The 21,884-nt window shown below is 42.7% G+C and overlaps 1 protein-coding gene across 1 annotated transcript in view; it reads left to right on the top strand.

The window, feature by feature from the left end:
• The window catches only part of MROH8 (maestro heat like repeat family member 8), a 42,429-nt gene that overhangs the window by 11,033 nt on the left and 9,512 nt on the right, over nt 1-21,884 (top strand). The window contains exons 8-19 of the mRNA XM_037164381.2: nt 880-984; nt 3,628-3,763; nt 5,228-5,346; nt 6,859-7,011; nt 8,785-8,945; nt 13,191-13,326; nt 15,560-15,750; nt 16,780-16,917; nt 17,213-17,327; nt 17,876-18,016; nt 19,114-19,278; nt 19,879-20,034. Of these exons, the coding sequence (XP_037020276.2) occupies nt 880-984; nt 3,628-3,763; nt 5,228-5,346; nt 6,859-7,011; nt 8,785-8,945; nt 13,191-13,326; nt 15,560-15,750; nt 16,780-16,917; nt 17,213-17,327; nt 17,876-18,016; nt 19,114-19,278; nt 19,879-20,034 (1,716 nt within the window). The remainder of the gene's footprint in view (nt 1-879; nt 985-3,627; nt 3,764-5,227; nt 5,347-6,858; nt 7,012-8,784; nt 8,946-13,190; nt 13,327-15,559; nt 15,751-16,779; nt 16,918-17,212; nt 17,328-17,875; nt 18,017-19,113; nt 19,279-19,878; nt 20,035-21,884) is intronic.

The raw sequence follows: 21,884 nt of genomic DNA, 5'->3' as shown, positions 1-21,884 counted from the left end.
TTGCTCTCTTGGCCCTTTTCAAGATGCAGATACCCTGGAAAGGAGTAACCCTTTAAACTGTTATTAATCATTTGTGCCTAAATGCAGATGGACATTTATCTTTGCCACTATCAACCTTAACATTATTTTTCATTTCTCTTATTTTGTATATCAGCACTCCAGCCAGATTGGGTTTCTCTGCTTTGTCCACTTGTGCCATGTACTTCCCTGCCTTGGCAGTTTAGCTCCAGTCATTTCTTCTTTATGAAGCTCCTATTGATGGATATTATCTTCTTCGTGAATCCTTCCCTGACTATTGCAAGCAGATGCAATTTCCCCCACACTCAGAGTTCTTTAATAGCATGTCATTAGTTTCCTTTCTTTCCAAAGCAGGTCTCAGAAAGCTGAAAACACACAGAAGAATAGAATAAATAATTGAAAGTGGGATGAAGGGAAAATAAGTCTAGAAAATAAGCCCCTATAGAAGCTGGAGCACCTTATCCCCTACCAGGGGTGTCCAACCTTTTGGCGCCTCTGGGCCACTCTGGAAGAAGAGAATTTGTCTTGGGCCACACATTAAATGCATTGTGACATGTAATCACAAAAATAATTTCATAATGTTTTAAGTAAATTTATGATTTTATGTTGGGCAGCATTGATAGCCACCCCAAGGCATGTGCGGCCCATGGGCCACAAGGTTGGATGCCCCGGCAGGCCTGTGCCTCGTTTGTCATCCTGCCACTTTGCTTTCCAACCAAAACTAGTTTATCATTCAGGGAAATATTTTTAGACATAGTAGTGACATGTGGAACTTCTCTCTGCACATTTTCTTCCCATCAGAATAAAGGTGCTGACCCAGATCTTCCTGATAAATCATGCAGACTCGCTTCATTTTCACAGCACCTGGACCCTTGGTTACAGTCAGTTAAAGACCATGAGCGGGAACGAGCTGCAGCCTGCATGGCCCAAGTTCTGAAGTGCTTATATAGACATCTCAACGTGAGGGTAAGCAACCCTACGGGGGCCAAGGGGGGAGGCTCCAACGCCATCCTATTACTGTCCATTTCCCCTCCTATTTACGACTCCCAGACGGGTGACTCCCTGGTGCTCCCATAATGTCATGGCACAGCATTAATCACATATCTACCCCTCTCCTAAAATTCAAGTAGCTTGAGGCCAGGTACTGTGTTTGTTAGTCTTGCACCCTCATTGTTTAGAGTAGGAGCTAGAACATAACAATATAATAAGTGGTTTTGAATGAGTAAATAAATGTAGTCTAAAAATATCTGAGGGCCCACAGAGGTAGCCACTGTCGCCATTTTTATTTATTCTCTCTGAATTGTTTTTGTGCATGGGTGTGTCGGGGCAGGGACTTCTACTTCCATTCCTTCCCGTCTGTTCTCTATATGTAGCCAGAGTAATGTCCTTAAAACCCACGTCACTCTTTTGAGCCAATAATTTCCAGCTGTTTTTAGAATACAAGGTCTTGTATGATTTAGCTACTGTCTGCCCATCTATACACCCCGACTTACGCCAGCCACACTGACCTCCTTTACATCGTTCACCCATATAGAGCTCTTCCTGCCTCATGGGTTTGCACTGGCTACTTCCTCTGCTTGGAATGACCTTCCCCAACTCTTCACATAGCTAACCTTCTCAATCTTGAGTGCTCAGTTTAAATGTTCCCACTTCAAAAAGGCCTTTGCTTACAAGTAGATCTACCCTTGCTCTCTATCTCATGACTCTCTTTCCTTCCTATGGCTTCAAAGAATCAAAGGTTATCTTGCTTGATTATTTTCTTATTGATTTATGGTCTATTTCCCTCTAATAGACTATAAATTTCACCAGTGATCATGTTTGTCTTGTTTACCACAGCATCCCCAATGTCTAGCACAGAACATGCTACATAGTAGGTGCTCAGTTAAATATTTGTTGAATAAATGTAGGTCATCTCATGTCCCTTCTCTGCTCAGAACCATCCAATGGCTTCCCAGCTCGCACAGAATAAAATCCCAAATCCTTACAATTTTCTCTAAGTTGCTGTGTGATCTGGCCCCATCCTCATCTGCCTCCCATTCTTTGGCTCTTGTTTCCTTTGCCCCAGCCAACCTAGCCTGCGTGTTCCTCAGAAACCCCCCACACCTCCCCTTCTCTTTACATTCGCTCTTCTCTCTGCCTGGAATGCTTTTCTCCCAGGTTTGCACGTGGCTTAGTCCCTTGTTTTAACATTAGTGAGGTCCTCTCTGACCATCCTGAAATAGCAATTCTTATCCTTTTTCTAGATTTTTCTTCATCATCTCATATATCACCGTTTGATACATATACTTTATTTATTCCTTCATGTTCCTCCAACTAGAATATCACCTCCATAATCAGGGATATGATCTTTTGTTAACTGCTTATATTGCCAGTGCCAATCATAGTGCTTTAGTCATAAGTGCCATAGTCATAACCAGTTTCTGGCTTGTGACTGACCAGGATTTGCTGGTTGGCTGAATGAGTCAAGGCTGTCAGTGAATGAACACAGCTTTGTGTATATGATGCTGCGTTCACTGTAAATAGGTTGTGGAGGCTATTGTTCACGGTATCTTGGTATATTTTTCCAAAGAGCTATAGAAGAAGTTTCTTTCTTCCTCAGTCCTACTAGGAACAGTTGTGCTTTCTCTACATGGCTTTTTGCTTCTTAAGGGCGATTTGAATTACATTATATGGGACATCATATGTATCTCTGCATCAGCCCTGAGAAAATTCAAAGCCTAGCTCTGTGGCCTAGCTCCACAGCTTATCTCAAGCAAATGATGACTATGTATCCTGTATGCTAAAAAATTCTTACCTTCATTTTTTATTTTATCCTATTTTCTTCACTATTTATTTTAACTTACATTTCTTTTGTTGGTATGGTTTTTGCCAGCTACTTTACTTTTTTTTCCATAGTAATGCAAAATATCAATAAGTACATGCTTTAGAGATTTTATTTGTTTACTTGTAGAGAGAAGGGAAGCGTGAGAGAAAGAAAGGAAGAGAAACATCCATCAGTTGCCTCTCACACAACCCCCACTGGGGACCTGGCCCACAGTCTGTACATGTGCCCTGACCGGGAATTGAACTGGTGACCCCTTGTTTTGCAGGCTGGCACTCAGTCTACTGAGACACACCAGCCAGGGTTCAATAAGTAAATTTTTAAAATAGTGCTAAACAGCACACCTCAACTTTGTATCCAACCTTTTTACTTAGAAGACTAGCATTTTCCTGTATTATTATACATTTCTAAGATACTTGATTCCTAATAATTATATTCATAGGGTGGCTAACCCATATTTCTCTTTACTATTGGACAATTATTTTCAATGTGGGGACTTTAAAAACAGTGCTAGAATGAACATATTTATTTACAAATTCTTTCATTTTTTAGATTGTTTATTTAGGTTAGAGGTTGCTGTGTTTGCTATCATTTGCTGGATATAGTGTATCCACACATGTTAAATGTTAATCATAATGAGACCCAAGGGATCAGTGAGAGACTCTTGCACTTTTCTTGAATAGGTGGTGAAAGTGGAATCACTTCTCGATAACTTAAACCTAAGGTACTAAATTGTTTGGTGAATACACCTGTATTCTAATGGCATTTTCCTTTTTCTATCTAACTAGTTTCCACTGCGCTTCCAGAGACTTGGACGCCTAGTGGCTCAGATGGCTCTACTGTGTGCGGACCCACTGAAAGAGGTGGCGGAGGAGGCTGCAGAGGGCACGCACTACCTGCTGCGCATCACCTTGCGGCTGAAGTGTGAGGCGCTGCTGAAGGCAGCCGAGCCCTGCATAACACAAGCACAACACAAGCACCCATCCTCCTGCACCCTCACTCTCCACATCCCAGAAAAACGTTTTTACAGTAGTTTATAATGAGAAAAGTACCTAGTCCATAGGCAGAGATGAAGCAACACTGATTTAATAATTAGAATCATAACACTGGATCCAGCCTATCAGTGTCAGCCATGTAGATGGCCATGGAGTCAAGAGTATCTACACATGTAGTGATTAGCTTGGTCAGAAGCGGAGCAGGTTCTTGCTATCATTCAGGCCTTTGTTCGTTTATTTATCTCTTAAATGCTTACTGAGTACTTACTTGGGATGCAACAGGAACCAGAACACAAGGGCCCAGTCCTTACATAACAGTCTAGTGGGTGAGTCAGACAATCAAAGAATCAAGAAATAACTCTGTTGTTATAAATAAAGATAACTGCCATGAAGAGAAATTGCAGGGGCTCTGAATAAGAATCACATCTAGTGTGGGGTTCAGAGAAGGCCTCTCTGAGGATAATCTGAAAAATAAAGAACATTAGCCACATGAAAAGGTAAGAAGAGCATACCAGGCAGAGGGAACAGCATGAGAAAGGGCTTTTAGCAGGTATGATGAGCTCAAGGAGTTTGAGAAATAAAAAGAGGGACCTCAGAGGATCCCTTACCAGGCATCGTCCCCAGTGCTCGGGTCTCAGTCCACTCTGTCCCCACGAGGTTGTTGCCTGTGCTCACTCCTCTCAGGACAGGGAAGCTCCATGCTTCCCAAAGCAGCACTGTGACCTCTGGGCAGCTCCAAGGGTGAGAACTGTCTACCGAGATATACAGTCAAGGAAATATAGCTGATTATTTTTTCAACAAATATTTGTGAAGAACTTATGGTTCTTGAGCGCACTGGTGAACAAAACTGATAAGGTCCCTTCTTCCGAAAGCTCATTTTCTAGTTGAAGAGGCAGTATCTTCATCCAAGGGCTCAGAGACTTCCTATACATAAATTTCTAGAAAAACAAGGCACAGCAAGGGAGTATTGGCAGACTCAGTAATCAGCAAAACTGTACGTGTAAAAAGTTCTGATATCAGAATTATCAGATACAGTACAGCATTGTTCAGTTTTCTGTGGGGACCTGAGTTTCATCAGGAGTCCCCTCAAAAGTCCTCCCATGGGGAAGGGTTTAGAATGTCTTGGTTGTGCTTCCAAATCACTCAAAAGCTCTGCCTTCACGAAAAGCTCTTTTTCTTTCATCTCTTCTTATATTTTGTCCTACAGCAGAGGGGAAGCAAATCAGCCTTCAGATTAACACACACTCCTTCCCCCAGGCATTTTTATTCAAGTGAAAAAGACAAGAAGAGTTAGATCTTGGGATTCACTTCAACCTGGAAATCAGCCAGACTTACAAAATCAAGAAAAAGGAAATGAGCCAGAAAATATCAGTATTTAATGTTTTCTTCTCAGATATCACTGAGGACAAGAAAAATCACCGAAGCTTGAGAAGAGCAATGAAAAAATGTCAAGAACTCCTAGAATGCTACAGTATTCAATGTTTTTACAGTTGTCCCTTCAGAATCGGCCAGGTAATCAGAATGGCAAAAATTATTAAGACAGACAACTTGAAATATTAGAGAGGATGTAAAACAACCAGAAGTCTCATACATTTGTTTATGGGAATGTAAAATGGTAAAAACACTTTGGCGAAAGTTCCGGTCATTTATTATATGGGGTCAGTGTCACTGTGGACAGTTTCTTCAGACAAGCTCTGCCCCAACTTTTAAAAAAAGATTTTATTTGTTTTTAGAGGGAGAGGAAGGGAAGGAGAAAAACATTGATTAGCCACCTCTTGTATGTGCCCTCGCCAGGGACTGAACTCACAACCCAGGCATGTGCCCCACTGGGGAATTGAACTGGCAGTGTTTTGCTTTGCTGGACAATGCCCAACTGACTGAGCCATGCCAGTTAGGGCTACTCCCATTTTTTAAATTATTATTTTAGGATCCTGGCCAATGTGGCTGGGTTGGAGTGTCTTCCTGTAACCAAAGGTTGCGGGTTCGATTCCCAGTCAGGGCACATGCCTAGGTTGCAGATTCACCCCAATCCAGGCACATGAGAGGCAACTGATCATGTTGCCTCCGGAGAGGCAACTGATCAATGCTTCTCTCGTGCATTGATATTTTCTCTCCCTGTCTCTCCAAAAGCAGTGAAAAAAGTGTCCTCAAGTGAGGTTAAAAAAATGTTTTATTTTAGAGAGCAGAAGGGAGAGAGAGAAATGTGCATTCCTAGGTTGCTTCTTGTATGTGCCTTGCCCAGGGATCAAACCCACAACCTTAGTGTGTCCGGACAGTGCTCTAGCCAACTGAGCTACCCAACCAGGACAAGGTCTATTCCCATTAAAAGCCATACACTTTATAATTGATGCGCTTATTCACTATTCACCCAATATTTAAGCATCTACCAAGTACCAGACACTATGTTAGGGGGTTGGGGCAAAAAGAAAACCTATGGATCTTACTCATGTAGGGTCAAAGGTATCAGGTAATTTAGATTCTCTGCGCATCAGTTTCCTCATCTGTACAAGGGGGACCTGTAAAAATTGGAATAACTCAAATGCTGCAACAGTTAAATGAGATGCTTATAAGGAAAATGCTTTGCTTAGCCTGTCACACTGCAAGTGCCCCGTCATTTATGCCTATTATAAACATGGGAAGGACCTTAAACACTGACAAGTGCAACGAGAAGCAGAGTGACACATTCTCTTAATGCATTGCCTCCAGACAAGGTATTTCAGATGTGCCTCAGACCCTCTCAGCTGAATAGCAGTAGGGCCTCTCTGTTAGTTCTATTCCCGTAAAGGTGTGACTTTCTCAGTAGTAAAGCTTCTTCCTAAAAGTCAGATCTATAAAAGGCCATGCCCAGTCCCCGCAGCGGATGTTAGGGTAGCTTCCACTATTTCACTTTTATAAACAAAACCAAAGGAAGCAGCACTGTATATATTTAAATACTTAACTGATTGTTAACTCAGAATTGATTCCCTGTTCAGGGCTGTATCATACCATATATCTTGGAAGTTCATTTTTCCTAAATCATTTCAGATCTTCGAAGTTTTTCTCGATTCAAATGAGCTCTGCCAGTTTGTTCTGACTGTATTGGATGGCCTCAAAAATCTGAACCATCAGTGTACCCAGCAATCGGCAGGAGAATTGCTGATATCATTGGTGAAAAATGCGAAGTCCCGATTTGAAAAGGTGAACAGCTCAGCGGCCATGTCCTGGGTTTGAACTATCAGCAATATCTCTCCCTCTCGCAGCTGCTGGGGGCTCTTCTGCTGCTTCTGTTCAGCCGAGAACAACTGCTGAGGCAGATCGGGGTCAAGGCCTTAGTCCATTCGCTCAGTGTTGAACATGCATCTCTATTCAACAAGTATAAATAACCACTATCTGTGCAACTAGGGAGGGCAGTTTTTAAAAATATAAGGTGTAGTGCAAATTTTCCAGAAGAGTATTGTTTTTCTAGGAAGATAAGTTAACACATGTGAGAATGGTAACTTCAGTTTAGATCCTCATCCAGGTTAATTAACGGTGTCAAACTTTTAAAAAGCCATCAGTGATCCTGGAAGGGGGCTGACATAGTAAGAATAAAATCAAGGGAATTTGTTTAAATGTATCTAAAATTAATAAATACATCAAGAAATATAATATTGCTTAGAAATATGGAAGGACACACTGGAAGCGATAAGAGTAGTTGTCTTAGGAGAGCAGACCTGGGGAATAGCCGAGAGAGAGAGCCTTGAAATACCACTGGAACTTTAAAATTGTGTGTACTTTGATAAAAAGAATAAGCTGTTTATAAATTATAAAAATTCATTTTAAGCTATTAAAATAGCAAAGTTGAGAAAGAACCATATGAGAAGACAGTGAGAGGAACACGTTATCAGCCGGGTGCTTTCAGCTGTTCAGGAACAACAACGGTGAGAAGCTTAGACCAAGGGTTTGCGGTCTCATATAACAAGTTCGGAAGTGGAGTATGTTTTCTGGGACTGCTTGGCAACTTAGCAGTGTTATCAGAGAGACCAGGACTTTTGCATCTTCCCACTTTGCCTGTTCACATAGCCTTAAGGTACTTGCCACAGTTTCAGACTTTATGACCAAACAAGACACCCAGCAAAGAAGAAAGATGTTTTCCTTTTGTCCCGTTAGTTAAAGAGAAAAATCTTTCCCAAGAGGCCCCAGTAGGTTTTCCTTCATGTTTCACTGGCCAGAATTATATCACATGCCATCCTTAAACCAGTTTCCGGCAGCTGGTGATGATGACAGTTATTTTATATTAGATTGTTGAGGCCTGCTGCCTGAGACGCTGACATTTACCCAGAGCCCTGAAGTCAGGAGTCGATGAGCAGGAAGAGAAGTTCAAGCAGAGAAATGGCCCAGAGACCAATGGCAGGTGTGACTCCTCTGCCAATTTCAGAGTCAAAGTGAAAAAAAATCCAGCTTCCTTGCAACACAAATTTAGTACTTTGTCTTATTGTAAATCAATTCATAATCATTGAGGAAAAAATTAGAAAAACATACAGGCAAAAAGTTAATATCATTCAAAGACACATTATTGACATCTTTGTATATATGTTCTTCCAAATCTTTTCATGTGCTCATGCATCCATTCAGCTGTATTTTAAGTGGTTTTGATCATAAACTTTTTTAAAATCCTGATTTTTAAAAAATATTTTATTTATCTATTTTTAGAGATTGGGGAGGAGAGAGAAAGAAAGGGAGAGAAACACTGATCAGTTACCTCACACATACACCCCAACCAGGGATGGGGCCTGTAATCCAGATGTGCCCTGACCTGGAATCGAACCAGAGACCTTTTGCCTTTTGGGACCAACTGAGCCACACCAGTCAGGGCAACAATTCTGTTTGGAAAGTGAACCCCAGGACCTTTCAGAAATAACCACAATATCCTCAGTGACCTTATCATTGTGCCACAGGATTAAGGTCTTAGTGATTCTTTTCCCTCTTCAGGTGCCAGAAATTATGGGAGTTGTCTGTGCCCAGCTATCCAGGATCAGCGAGCCTGAAGTCCGCCAACAAGTCGTAACTACTGTGAGTTTGTTTATCTCCATGCCCAAGTACACAGATACAGTGATCAGCCACCTTCTTTGTCATCCAGTACCATATGACAGGTAACAGAACCTGGTACAGCATCTGGATTAACTTTGTGACACACCTCTGAGTATTGTAGAACATAGCTGCCCTCAAAAATCTAATGATGGTCTGCCCTGGCTGGTGTGGTTCATAAGCTGGAGCATTGTCCTGTACACACCTGAAGGTTGGGGGTTCAATTCCCAGTCAGGACACATATCCCTAGTTTGCAGGTTTAATCCCTGGTTGGGATATATATGGGAGGCAGCCGATCGATGTTTCTCTCTCATATCTATATTTCTGTGTCTCTGTCCCCCTTCTTCTCTCTCTAAAATCAATGAACATATTTTTTAAAAAATCTAATAGCATTCTTATAGTGGAGATGATGTGTATGAACAGATGCGTGCAATATAAATCAGAATATAATGCATCAACATAAGGAAATGATTCAACAAATCCAAAATGGAGACCATTTTGCAAGACAGTCAGATTGAGCTCTTCCGAGAAGCTAATGCCGGGAGAGAACGAACTGTGCCGCGGGCGCTGTTCCGGGTGGAAGGGCAGAGGCACAGCCAAATGCAGCCTGTGACTTTGACTGGATTCTGGATGAAAAACAAAAGCCATGATAAAACATTTTGAGAAAATTTAAATAGACTCTGTGCTAGGTTCTTAAATTAATGTAATTTTCCTAGGTGTGAAAGGATAATATGATTATACAGTAGAATGTCCTTATTTTAGCTGATAGATACTGAAGTATTTGGGGGTGAACACCATGATGTCTGCAACACACCTGAGAAAGATTTAGACAGAAAGTGAATATATACATAAGAAAGAACAGATTCTCAGAGAGGGAAAAAACAAGATGCTTTTGTTTTTTGTTTTTTTAGATTAGCGGTTTTCATAGGTGGAGGCACCCAGTTAAGTCCCAGGAGATGCCTTATGGGGAAGGCGGTGAGGAGTTAGGAGAGGACTCCAGGTGGCCCCACCCCAGTTTAACCATCGAGGCACCTCTTCCAAGTGCTTTGTACAGGGTGGGGCAAAAGTGGGTTTACAGTTTTAAGAACATGAAACGGCCCTGGCTGGTGTAGCTCAGTGGATTGAGCGCGGGCCTGCGAACCAGAGTATTGCAGTTCGATTCCCAGTCAGGGCACATGCCTGGGTTGCAGGCCAGTTCCCAGGAGGGGACACAGGAGAGGCAACCATACATTGATATTTCTCTCCCTCTCTCCTTCCCTTCCCCTCTAAAAATAAATAAATAAAATCTTAAAAAAAAAAACCACGAAAGAGTTTATTCTCGTATTCTCATTAATTACTATATTATTTTCCACATGAATAACTAAATCTACTTTTGCCTCACCCTGTATATTGTAGTTCTGGCTAATTATTGTATTTGAAGACTTTCTATGAATGGTTCTCACATAATGCCTTGGTGTAGTACTGATAAACTTATACGTGCTGCCACTAAATCAAATAAAGGAGGGCTTTTACTCTAGAGGAAAAAAGGAGTTCCTACACATTTTTTAAAGCCTTATTTCATTCTCATAGGAGAGGGAGGGGAAGGGAAGCAGAGAGAGAAACACCTATGTGAGAAAGAAACACTGACCGGGTACCTCCCACATGTGCCCCGACAGAGGGTTGAACTCGCACCCTGGGCACGTGCCCTGATCGGAAATTGAGCCGGTGGCCCTTCAGTTACTGGACCGCGCTCCAACCAACTGAGCCATGCCGGCCAGGGCCATACAGATTTTTTTAAAAGTATTCTTACTTTTGCATATTGCTCTCGTGTATTATTTAAAAATCTTTACTACTCACTTCAGCTTAACTATACTTGATTCTTGTATAAAATATATGACAGTGCAATATATTAAATATATTTAATTATTTTAAGTGCAATTTAATTTTTTTAATTTTATTAATTTTATTAGAGAGAGGGGAAGGGAGGGAGAGAGAGAGAAACATCGATGTGCAAGAGATATATCAAACAGTTGCCTCTTGAACACCCCCACCTGGGGATCCTGCCCAAAACCCAGCCCTGTGCCCTGACCCAGAATCAAACCAGTGACCTTTTGGTTTGCAAGCTGGTGCTGTGCACCTAAGCCACACCAGCCAAGGCTTAAGTGCAATTTTAGCATCATTTTATTGTTTCTATTTGTTCTGGCTCTTGGAAGACTTTGAGAATGAACTATTGCTTTAGATCATATAAGAATGTAGAATGTGTTAGAAATAGAAATGACTTAGGAAACTTCATTATGATTACATTTTTGGCCATTTACCTGAAGTCCATTAGTTTGTTTCCACATAGGTCAGGGTGATTATTCTTAGGAGTCTGTTCAAAGCATCTGCTGTGTGCAAGGTGCTGTCAGGCCCTGGGGGAGTAATGGACAGCGTGTGGGCCCTGACCTCAAGCAGCACACGGTCTGTCTGCTAGCAGGCCTAGGGGGAGAGGGGAGGATGCCAACGCAAGACAAAAGAGTTCTGTGGAGGTCCTAGGAGGGGACTTAATTAGATGAAGGATCGGAAAAGCCTTTCTGAAAGAAGGGCTATTCCTAGTTGAGTTTTTTTTATTTTATTTATTGGGTTTTTTTTTAGAAAGAGAGACATTGATTTGTTGTTCTACTTATTTATGCATTTCATTGGTTGATTCTTTCATGTGCTCTGACTTGGGAGCAAAACCACAACCTTGATGTATAAGGAAGATTCTCTAACAAACTGAGCTACCTGCAGGGGCCTAGCTGAGTTTTTAGTGTGAATTAGCCAAGTAAACAGAAGAGGCATTCTGGACAGGAGTAGCAAAAATAAACATTAGGAAAATATTAAACAGTTTAATGAATGCTCACTCCCAAATGAAGGGCAAACAAAAACCACATCACATCTACAGAGTCAGTATCCCTGGAAGTGAGCCTGTCCCACATTTTTAACAAACTCTCCAGGTGGTTCTTTTCACCTAAACTTGGTGAAGGCTTGCAGGCCTGTGTGTGTCTTCCTAATTCAGATGCATTCCCAACATGCTTACAAATGCACAGAACCAAAAGCATTCTGAAACACTTCTTTCGCAATACGTGCCTTCTCAAGTACTTCATTTACTCCCTCAGGAATTCACAGAAAAAAATATCAAGAGTAAATAAATATAGGAATTTCCCAGTTTCATCCCAGAATGAATGTTAGCAGTCTCCAAGGTGCTTCCCCAGCCATGAGCCTTTTCAGTGTCCCACGTTGCCTCCAGCCTTCCTCCCTTTGGGAACTTTGTTTTATTCACAGATTAAAATTACCAAAGTAGGGAGTGAAATGCTGGAATAGCCTTCAAGCCTCTCAATTTTTAGAATGGTTCTGAGCAGGCAGCTAGAAAAATACACTTTAAAAAAGCACTGAGTCTAGCCCACAAAGGTACCTAGGTAGGCTGAAAATAAAAGGACAGATAAAAAGCATGAGTGACTCCCAATCTTCTCCTCCGCTGTGAAGCTCCCTCACAATGTTTGCATAACTCAGGCCCTACCTTTGAGTCAGTGGTAGAAGAGAAGTTACTACAAGCCGGCTTTAAGAAGAGATCTTCTAAGGAGGATCAAGCTTCATTTCATGGCTTCATCTTAGCTGAAATTAGAGGACCATCTATTAGACTGAGTAAGTGTGCTTTTGAATGCGTTCTGTGAGCCCGGCATTGTGCTAGGCCCTGAAGGATTCACAGAAGAAAAACCAGGTGTATCCCCTGCCACCAGAGGGAACAGGCAGAATTCAAACAGAGAACTGACGATAGCACATGTAAGGCTGAGACAACCTCTATAAAGAACAAATTTTTTAAGTGTTAGGGGAACCCTCACTGGACGACATGATGAAGAAGCAGCAAAGGCTTCACAGAGGACATGACACTGGGTCTGGACCTGGAAGGATTTTGATGGGCAGAGGGGAGTTTTGGAAAGGGCCTTTGGGTTTCAGGAAATGGCAAAAGAGGTATAGGGTTTTCAGAGTTCATTGTTCATTTGGTAAAGGAGACTGGTTGGGGGCAGCTGGAGCACAAGGTGTGTGATAGGAAGACTGTGAGACTGAGAAGGGAGTTGAGGGCCAGTTTGAGAGTGGACTTGAAGTCCGTGCTGAGGCAATGGGAACTGCAGTCTATCAAACCTTGGGGGTTACTGTTCGAAACCAGATGGTAGGGTTTTTTGCCACCCTGAAGAACTAAACAGCAGAAAACCTCCTGTAGATTAGATTCCAAACAGACTCTGAAAAGGCTGTGGTCCCGATAGGCCCAGGAGAAGCCATTCCCCTGAAGCTTCTTCCTCTGGGATTTCTAGGGACCTGGCTGAAGTGTGGAGAACTCTGAAGGTGGAGCCGCCCAGCGCAACCCTGATTCTGTCGAGGCTCCTGAGGAAGCTGCAGAAATGCCATGACGTGCCCACCCAGGGGAAGATGGCCTATGTGGCTGTTTCCGTAAGCCCTTGCGCGCTGCCCCTCCAGCCCCAGCCCGCCACGCTGCCCACTGGGGCGACTGGCCCAGCACCCTCCCTGGAGAGCGTTCCTGTCCGCGCCCCTCACAGTTGGCTTCTGCCATCCATTCATACGTCTCCAAGTCTCTACCGACGGACTGACGTGGAGGGGCTGGGGAGAGGGAAGGCATCAGTGTGGTTTAATATGCTTTCAACGTTCCTTCACTCATCCTTGGAAAAAGGCATATCATCATATTTAAGCGTAGTACAACTTGTGAAAAACCTTTTTCAACTAAGACAGAAGAACACAGAAGAAAAGTAAAGGTCCTGCATGAGCAGAGGCCTGCAGACCTTTTCTGTAAAGGACAGACGGTAAATATTTAAATAATGGCTGTATACTGTCTCCCTAAAAATGAGCTTTTTAGAAGTGTCTATACAAATACGGACTTTTGTATATGTATTTCATATATTTCCCCCTTTAGGTAGCCTTTATTTTTTAAAGTAATTTTAGGTTCACAGCAAAGCCGAGCAGAAAGCACAGCCTCCCAGTGTGCTCCCCACCCCTGAGCCTGCAGCCTCCCCACTGTCAACGTGTAGTTTTTTTTTTAAAGATTTTATTTATTTGTTTTTAGAGAGAGAAGGGGAGGGAGGAAGCATGGGAAAGAAACATCTATGTGCAAGAGATACAGCAATAGATTGACACACCTCCAACTGGGGACCTGGCTTACAACCCAGGCGTGTGTCCTGACTGGGAATTGGACCGGCGCCCTGTCAGTTTGCTGGCTGACACTCAATCCACTGAGCCGCACCAGCCAGGGCTCAACATGTACTACTTTTACTTTACTTTCTTCCCTACCATTTATGGTTCAGTTTTCCCTGGCCTAAGTTATCATCACACTTTTTTTTTAGCTTCCAAAAACATTTTGACATCGGTAGTCTACTATTGTCTCCTCTCTTATTCTGGTTCTTAGGGATTATGCCTTTTTTTAAATCCCTGTAATGTCATTTTAGTACAGTTTTAGGAGTTAGGACAGATAAAGCTATTTCATTATGTTAGTCTATAAAGCTTTTCTCTATATATACATATAGGACCATAGTACATATATTGTGTGATGACCTGTTGTTTTTTATTTAACAATATATGAATTACTTTCAATATCAGTATATGAGGCTCTTTGTTATTCTTTTCATGGCTGCATAGTAATTTATTTTTAATTAACTTTTAAGAATAGGTAATGCATGGTATAGAACTACTTATTTTATTACCAAGTTTCATATTGGTGAACAGTTTGATAATTTTCAAGCTTTTGCCATTAAAACAGAGATATTAATCTTATGGACGTAAACTTTGGTATACTGTACATACCCAATTTTTTCTTAGGATAAAGTCCACTGAAGGGGAATTTCTAGGTCAAAGGTGGGCTCGTTAAAACTTTAGGTGATGTTCCCAGATGTGCCTCTGGCACATTGCCCCCTACCAGCCACGTGTGAGAGCGCCCATCTACCCACACTCTCACCACACTGGGCTTCACCGGTCCTTTCACCGCTGCCTGGAGAATAGGTGAAGAGGAACATGTTTTAGTTATAATTTCATTATTGGCGAGGTGGAACATTTGTGTGTTTTTTAATCGGCTCTTTAGAATTCTTCTTTTGTGACTTGTCTGTGTCCTGTATTCCAGTGCATCTCAGCTGCAATGTGCACACAAACCACGTCGTGTAGAGAGCTAACTGAAACGCAGGCTCTGCTGCAGACGATCCAGGACGGGGCTCTGCATGCTCCCTTTCTAACCAGCTCCCGGTTGATGCCGGTGCTACTGGTGTGCGGCCCACACGTTGAGCAGCAAGCCCTGCCATTTTTTCTCACTGATGTGTGAGAGAATTTTATGTATTAAGGGTATGACATTGATGCAAATACTTTCCCAGGTTATTTGTATTCTAACTTTGCATATGATGCATTTTGCCTGGCTTTTTATTTGTATGCGGTCAAATATGTTAATAATTTCCTTTATAGCTTACTTCTGGATTCCAGGGCTCCCCCTCACTCTTTGGTAACTTTGAATGACCACTTCTCTTCTGTTCCTTTTCCCTCACTTTCATGTCCCTGCCCTGAGTACCCCTACCATCCTGCTGTTGGGGTAGTAGAACCAGAAAGCATGTTCTGGCACAAGTAGAAGTAGAGCAACAGGAAGAATCAAGGCTGGCACCTTCAGCGCCGTTCTGTGCCTTTTCTCCCACAGGCCACAGATGCCCTTTATGAAATATTTATGGGAAACACACTCCCAGAAGCTACATTTGAACTCTTTCCTCAGCTTCTCGTGACACTGCTCATCCAGATTCACCACAGCATCGACCTCACCATGTCCGATGTCGCCATCCCAACTGGCCTGTATGCAGAACAGGAAATGTCTTCCAAGGTCACCCCTCTGTGGTACTACTGCCCATTGTGATTTTGCTGACCCTAACTAACACTTACTAAGCACTGGGCACTGTAGTGGACACAAGGATGGCCAAGATGTGGTCTCTACCATGGGAGAGCTTACAGTCTGCTACTCTCATGAGATGTCAAGATGAAATGCCCAGGGATTGTTCTGGTTCTCATTGGTTGTCCTTGGTTTTATTGGTGCCAAGGTGAACTAGGTTATCTGGGTCCAGTTGCTCTGCAAAATAACGTGCGACATCATGCCAGCCTTTTTTGAAAAATCAAGTAGAGACAGAGACCAGCAAAACAGCCTTACACCCACCTCCAAAACCATAGAGATCTACCACTTAACGATTCCTCATTTCTGCTTTATTGCATAGAGAGGTATTTTTAGTTCCCCATTAGGGCATCAGTAGATATTTCTTAATGTTTCTGTGACACATGGATTTCTTTCAAAGGAAGTGCTATGATACAGACTACTTAAGAACACCTGACTTGGAGTCAGGAAAACTGAATTCTAATTCCCATTTTTTTTTTAACTAGTGGTGTATCATGGGCAAATCTTTCTGTTGTTCTCTGCCTCGATGTCCTCATCTGTAAATGCAGTCAGGCTGTGTACTCTGCCAGGACCCTTTCAGCTTTCAGGTTCTCTCGTGTTATGTCTAAGACACTAGTTCAATAAGTAGTTTTAAAAAGTAGCAGGGGTAGATTTTATGGATTATCAATAAATGGTGTCTAAGTAAACTTTTAAAAAAAGCAGTGGGTATCAGTTTAGCATCCCATATCATTTGTTTTATCATATTTCTTTCTGAATCCCAGGGAAACAAAATCTAGTTAGGTTTCTTTATGTCTGTGATTTGTGCGAGGGGCCTTTCAATTATTAGAACATTCAAAGTCTTTTGGAAAATCTAGAAAGAAGAGAATTACAGTCTAGCAGCTATCAATACATGGCCCTTCGCAGTAAGGGCGGGGCCATCGTGTGCTGGTTGAGTTGTCGGGACCTGTTCCGTTCACTTACTCTGTTTTTGTCTGATTTAGCTTTGCCATACAGGCTACAAAGACTCTCCTCTTCAGAACATTGTGCTTGCAGGAATTCAGCATCATGGAGAAGAATAAAGGGTGGACCCTCCTGGCAGGAAAAGATTGCCATCTTCAGGGAGTGTCTCTCCTGGCCAAGTAAGGCTTCCATGACAGGCATGCCTGCTCTAAAGCAGCATTGTTTTAAGGTATTCTCCCTCCCGCCCCTGCTTCAGTTATCGCAGCATCCCAGGTTGCATAACCTTCTCATCATGAGCCGGACAAATACTAATAACACCAGGCAAAATTTTCAAAGGTCCTGACCCTGCTTGTTACCCTCCTGTGCACCCGAAGCTGGCCAAACACTTCAGTGGGAAAAAATTCAGCCCTGGGAAAAATGCTCTCTATTTCAGAATATTTCTAAGAGTTGTTCTGTTGGTATTCTGTTTTACAGTGCATTGCTGGACAGAAATCACGTCCTTGCACAGAAGATCTTGTACTTGTTAGTCCCTCTTCTTAACCGAGGGAATGATAAGCATAAAGTCACATCTGCAGGGTTTTTTGTGGAGGTAAGACTTGTTACTTGGAAGCTGATTCGGGAAGCCTGTAAAACAGCAGCCCCTAGGCCCTATCCAACTGAGCGGCAGGCTGAGACCCATTTCAAACTTGGGCTAGAGATAGTTTCAGATACAAGCCTATTGAAATTCTTCTTTCCTCACACTTATTATTCAGCGTTCCTTATTTACCCACAGTGTAAGCATCACCCTGTAAGGCACAGGTGCCAAATACAAGGCCCGTGGGCCGAATCCGGCTCTCCACCTTGTTTTATCTGGCCCGGCACCTGGTTTCTACCCGGCGGCAGCACCGAGCTCCTCGCCCCTAGTTAAGGAGCAGTTACATTTATACAGTCCTAAAATGACATTCGGCCCTTTGAAGGCAGCCACCAGGCTGATGTGGCCCCTGGTGACAATGACTTTGACACCCCTGCTTTAATGTATGTGCTGTATAGTAGAGGTTTCACAGGAGTAGTGTTTTGGAGTTGGTGGAAAGGCAACTCCTCTTATGGAAAAGGGCTTAAAGTTAACTTCATCTCTGACTGATTTCTCGATTCTTTCAGCTTCTCCAGAGTCCAGCGGCTAGGAGACTGCCTGGCATATACTCTGTGGATCGCCTGAAAGACTGGCTACTTCATGGAAACAACCTGTTTAAAATGCTTGCCCTCAGGGGACTGTGCTATCTCATCAGACACCAGGAGCTGGTAGGAGGGGCCCCCAGACCACTGATTCATAAGCCACCAATAAAACACACCCCAGAAAGATACACAAGAAACTGGTAACAGCTGAGGAGGAAAATTGGGCAGCTGGGCGCTTGAGTGGGTGGGAGTGCATAACTCTGCACCATTTGAAATCTACACTGAGGAAATATGCAAGTACAGGCATTTAATGGAATCAGAAAAATAATAAGGTCTAGCCACAGGTAGTCATAATATTCGAAACCTGCAGTTTATGTAGGTTTCAAATCATTATCATCACAACCTGGGCAACATTCATGCATCCTTTTATGCTTCGTACCATGTTGCCTTATCATCTAAGACAAAAGTCACTGACATTCATGTTGAAAGCTCATTTTCCATGGGCCCAACTAGACACTAAGCAAGTTCAGAAGAGAAAATTAACCCTTCCATTTTATTACTTCAGTTCTATTTCTTTTATTGCAAATGCAGGGGTGGGCAAAAGTAGATTTGTAGCTGTAAGTACGTGAAACACAGAGTTAATAAAGCTATTGTAATATCATAACCTGCATGTCTTTTTCTATTTTGCCCACCCCCGTGGACATCCGAAACAATTTCTGGTTGGTCGGATATGTGAATATTTGTGGCGTGTTCTATTTAATTTTTACATGTATGTTTTAAAGGTTAAAACCCTGAGACTGCTCCACTTTGGAGGTTTCAGAATAACAGAATCTCAGTTGATTCCTCCAAGGAATCTTTTAGGCTCTGTCTGAATACCTTCCATGCTGGGAAACTCGCTGTGACCTGAGCTAGCCATTCCACTTTCTCTCACGGTTTGGCGAGCAGTTCCTCACATTAAGCCCAAGTCCATATTGCTGGGCCCTCACCTGGTCCCATTTCTGCCCTGTGAGACAACTCACAGCAACCCTGCTCCCTTCGCTGCATGTCAGCCCTGCCAGTACTAAGAGAGGGCAGTCGTGCCTTCTTTACTCTGTGTTCATGACTAGCCTGTGGTACCTGGCATTTGATAAGCACTGGGTCCTGAGTAAAGGTGCTGTGCTTTGGTACCAGATGAAGAGCTATCAGGAGAGGTGGTGATGTGCTTGCTCCCTTTGGGCACACAGAGAGAAGACATCAAGAGCCTGATGCCACGCTTCTTAGACCTGTTATGTGAAACTGAGGAGAAGATTGTTTTGTTGGCCATCCAGACACTCCTGCAGCTTGTTGGGACGATGGATTTCTCTACCCTGAGGGCCATGATGAGGACACTGTTCTCCTTGTTTGGTGATGTAAGATAATGAGACTAGAGAGACTTTCCTGGGGGGAGGGGAATTGGCATAACAGCAAACAGAAGTTGGGATAGTAATAAGCACACCCTTAATTTGTATAGTACTTTATACGTTTAGAGAGCACTTTCAAATCTCTCTTTGGGCCCTCCTGGGTAACCCATAATGTTGTTAGGGTTGGTGTTACTATTTTTAAAATTAAAAAAAAAACAACCCTGAGACACAGAGACTTGCCAAGGTATTCCCCACCTTCACAGGATGGGGAAGGAGTTTCTATTACAGAGAGAAATGATCTTTCCTTTCAAGCAACATTCAGGACTGGTCAAGGTGGTAGGCTATACATACATTCCCGTCCCAAACCACAAAGATTTTTCAAAAAGAAATACATGAAGCACAATGAACCACATGTACAATGACCTACATATAACAAGTAGTACAAAGCACCAGGTCTTGCTCTGTCCACATACATTTGGTTTCTTGCCCTCAGCTACCTACAGCTAAACAGTCTCGTGTCAGGTCTGGCATTTCAACCAACCCAGAGCTCTTACAAGCTAGCATGAAATTTTTCAGTGAGTTGCTTCCCTTTGGCTGTTTCCTGAATAGACGAGACCTGATGTTCATTGTCTCTCCATGACCCTCTTTGGAGCTTCCATGAAGTCTGTGAAACACACAGATAAGAAGGGTGTAGAGAACCAAGTCCTGGACAGCTTGGTCCCGCTGCTTCTGTATTCTCAGGATGAAAATGATGCCGTAGCAGAGGTAATGCCTACTGTCAACTTCTTTCTGGATTTTACTTCAAACCCAGAGCCAAATCTGCAAATAAGAGTTCATATCTTTGAAGGTAGGGACTTTGTGGTAGCATCTTTATTTCCCATTTCCTCCGGTATAGGCTACCTTTCAACCGTCTTGACTAAGTGAATTGTGCAAAAAATATTACTGTCTCTCTGTAGCAAATTATGGCCCTATGTGAGTAAGAAAATAAAACGTGTTGTACTTTTTATAGAGCAACCCCAACATTCAGCCTCGTTTAGGGCCCTAGTTCAGAACAGCGTCCAATTCACCAGTCTTTTTTTATTGATGGCAATGATAATATTCTTTTCGTTCTTTCCTTTAAGAGCTGCTGCTTATCGTTGAGACAAAGATTTTTGTTGAGGCTAAGTGAGAAATAGTTGCCGCTCTGACAATGTGGAGGGCCTTGACCTCTCCTTAACCTTCCCAGAGGTTCTGCCATGAGAGTCGTGAGTGGGATGTCAGCATTGTCAGCACTTGCTGTCCCGAATCTCCCAGGTCCGTTCCAGGGTGCAGACTCAGCGAATTAGAGGAGTAGGTTTAGACTTCAAGGGTTCTGGGGAGATGCTGCAGCTCTCACCAACCTATGCTCCTTACAGAATTGAGAGCAGGCTCAGAAACAAGATTTAAGATTAAAGTAGACCTTGGTGTCTTGTGGGTTTTTTTTAAGACTTTAGCATGTTGCTAAGGAGGAAGTCTTATGAGCTTGCAGCCATAAATGTGAAATAGTTCAGACCCCAATAAACTATAAAGCAGAGCTTCCCAACCAAGTGATGGGACAGTATGCTGTGTGGGGGTTACAGATATGGAGGTGTTGATACTCACCAGCCTCTGGCAGTCAGGGAGGGTCTGGAGCAGCGCACCCTCTGGGCTTATTATTTTTTTCAAACCCTGAACAACCTCTAGTCCCCTTTTCAGGGCTCCTCATGGGTTGGCCTAAGCAAGAGGAGGGTCTAGTATTAAACAGGTTAGGAACCACTGAGACAGAAAACCTAGTGAGCATATTTCCCACCCATGCTAAAAATGTTAATGAAGCACTTATTCCCAACTGAATTTCCCTAAGAACTAGCATCTTGGATTTTTGTCATTTCTGTGATAATATTTTTTATGTTTTAAAGACTTATATGTAAAAAACTTTTATGTTCTATCATTCATATATCTTTCAGCAACCTTTTTTAAACATTATTCTTACAAGATTTATCTGTTATGTAGCTATACTTCAGTTATTTTCACTGCTTTACCACTTGCCCCATTTTCCTATTCCCAGACATTTGGATTTTCAATTTTTTATTGTTATATTGCTGCAAATGAGCATTCTTGTACCTGTTTCTTTGTGTACATGTGTGGGAGTTTCTTGAGGGCATAAACCCAAGGAGTGGAATATCTGGATATCTTTAAGTTTACTAGATATTTACAAATTGCTCAAAGTAGCTGAACTAATTTGTATTCCCATCAGTCCCCAGTGGAATTTCAGTGGCCCACGTCTCTAGTGGACCTGGGACAAAATACTTGCTTGGTGTCATCAGAGGTGTCCAGTGGTGCACAGGAGGCCTTCTGAGAGCAGTGCACAGAGAGGAGGCCCACGCGCTAAATTTTGCTCCAGTATCCGGATCAGGAAAGGACTGACACCCTCCAGAGTTTCTTCCAAGCCAGAGAGCCCACATGGATTACGAGAAACTGCACTTTCCTGTGTAGAGGGACCGAAAAATGACACAGGAGCAGTAACTGGGCATGGGAGCCCTATCTCTAGAGCATCTGGTAGTGGGGACTCCTGTCCAGATGTCTAGTCTAGGGGTTACACCTGGGAGCTCTCGCTTGGC

This window comes from Artibeus jamaicensis, unplaced genomic scaffold, assembly GCF_021234435.1.
Source record: "Artibeus jamaicensis isolate MK-2021 breed Jamaican fruit bat unplaced genomic scaffold, CSHL_Jam_final contig_685, whole genome shotgun sequence".
NCBI lineage: Eukaryota > Metazoa > Chordata > Mammalia > Chiroptera > Phyllostomidae > Artibeus > Artibeus jamaicensis.
Note: the sequence above shows the minus strand (reverse complement) of the source record. Positions and strands in the feature narration are given on the sequence as shown.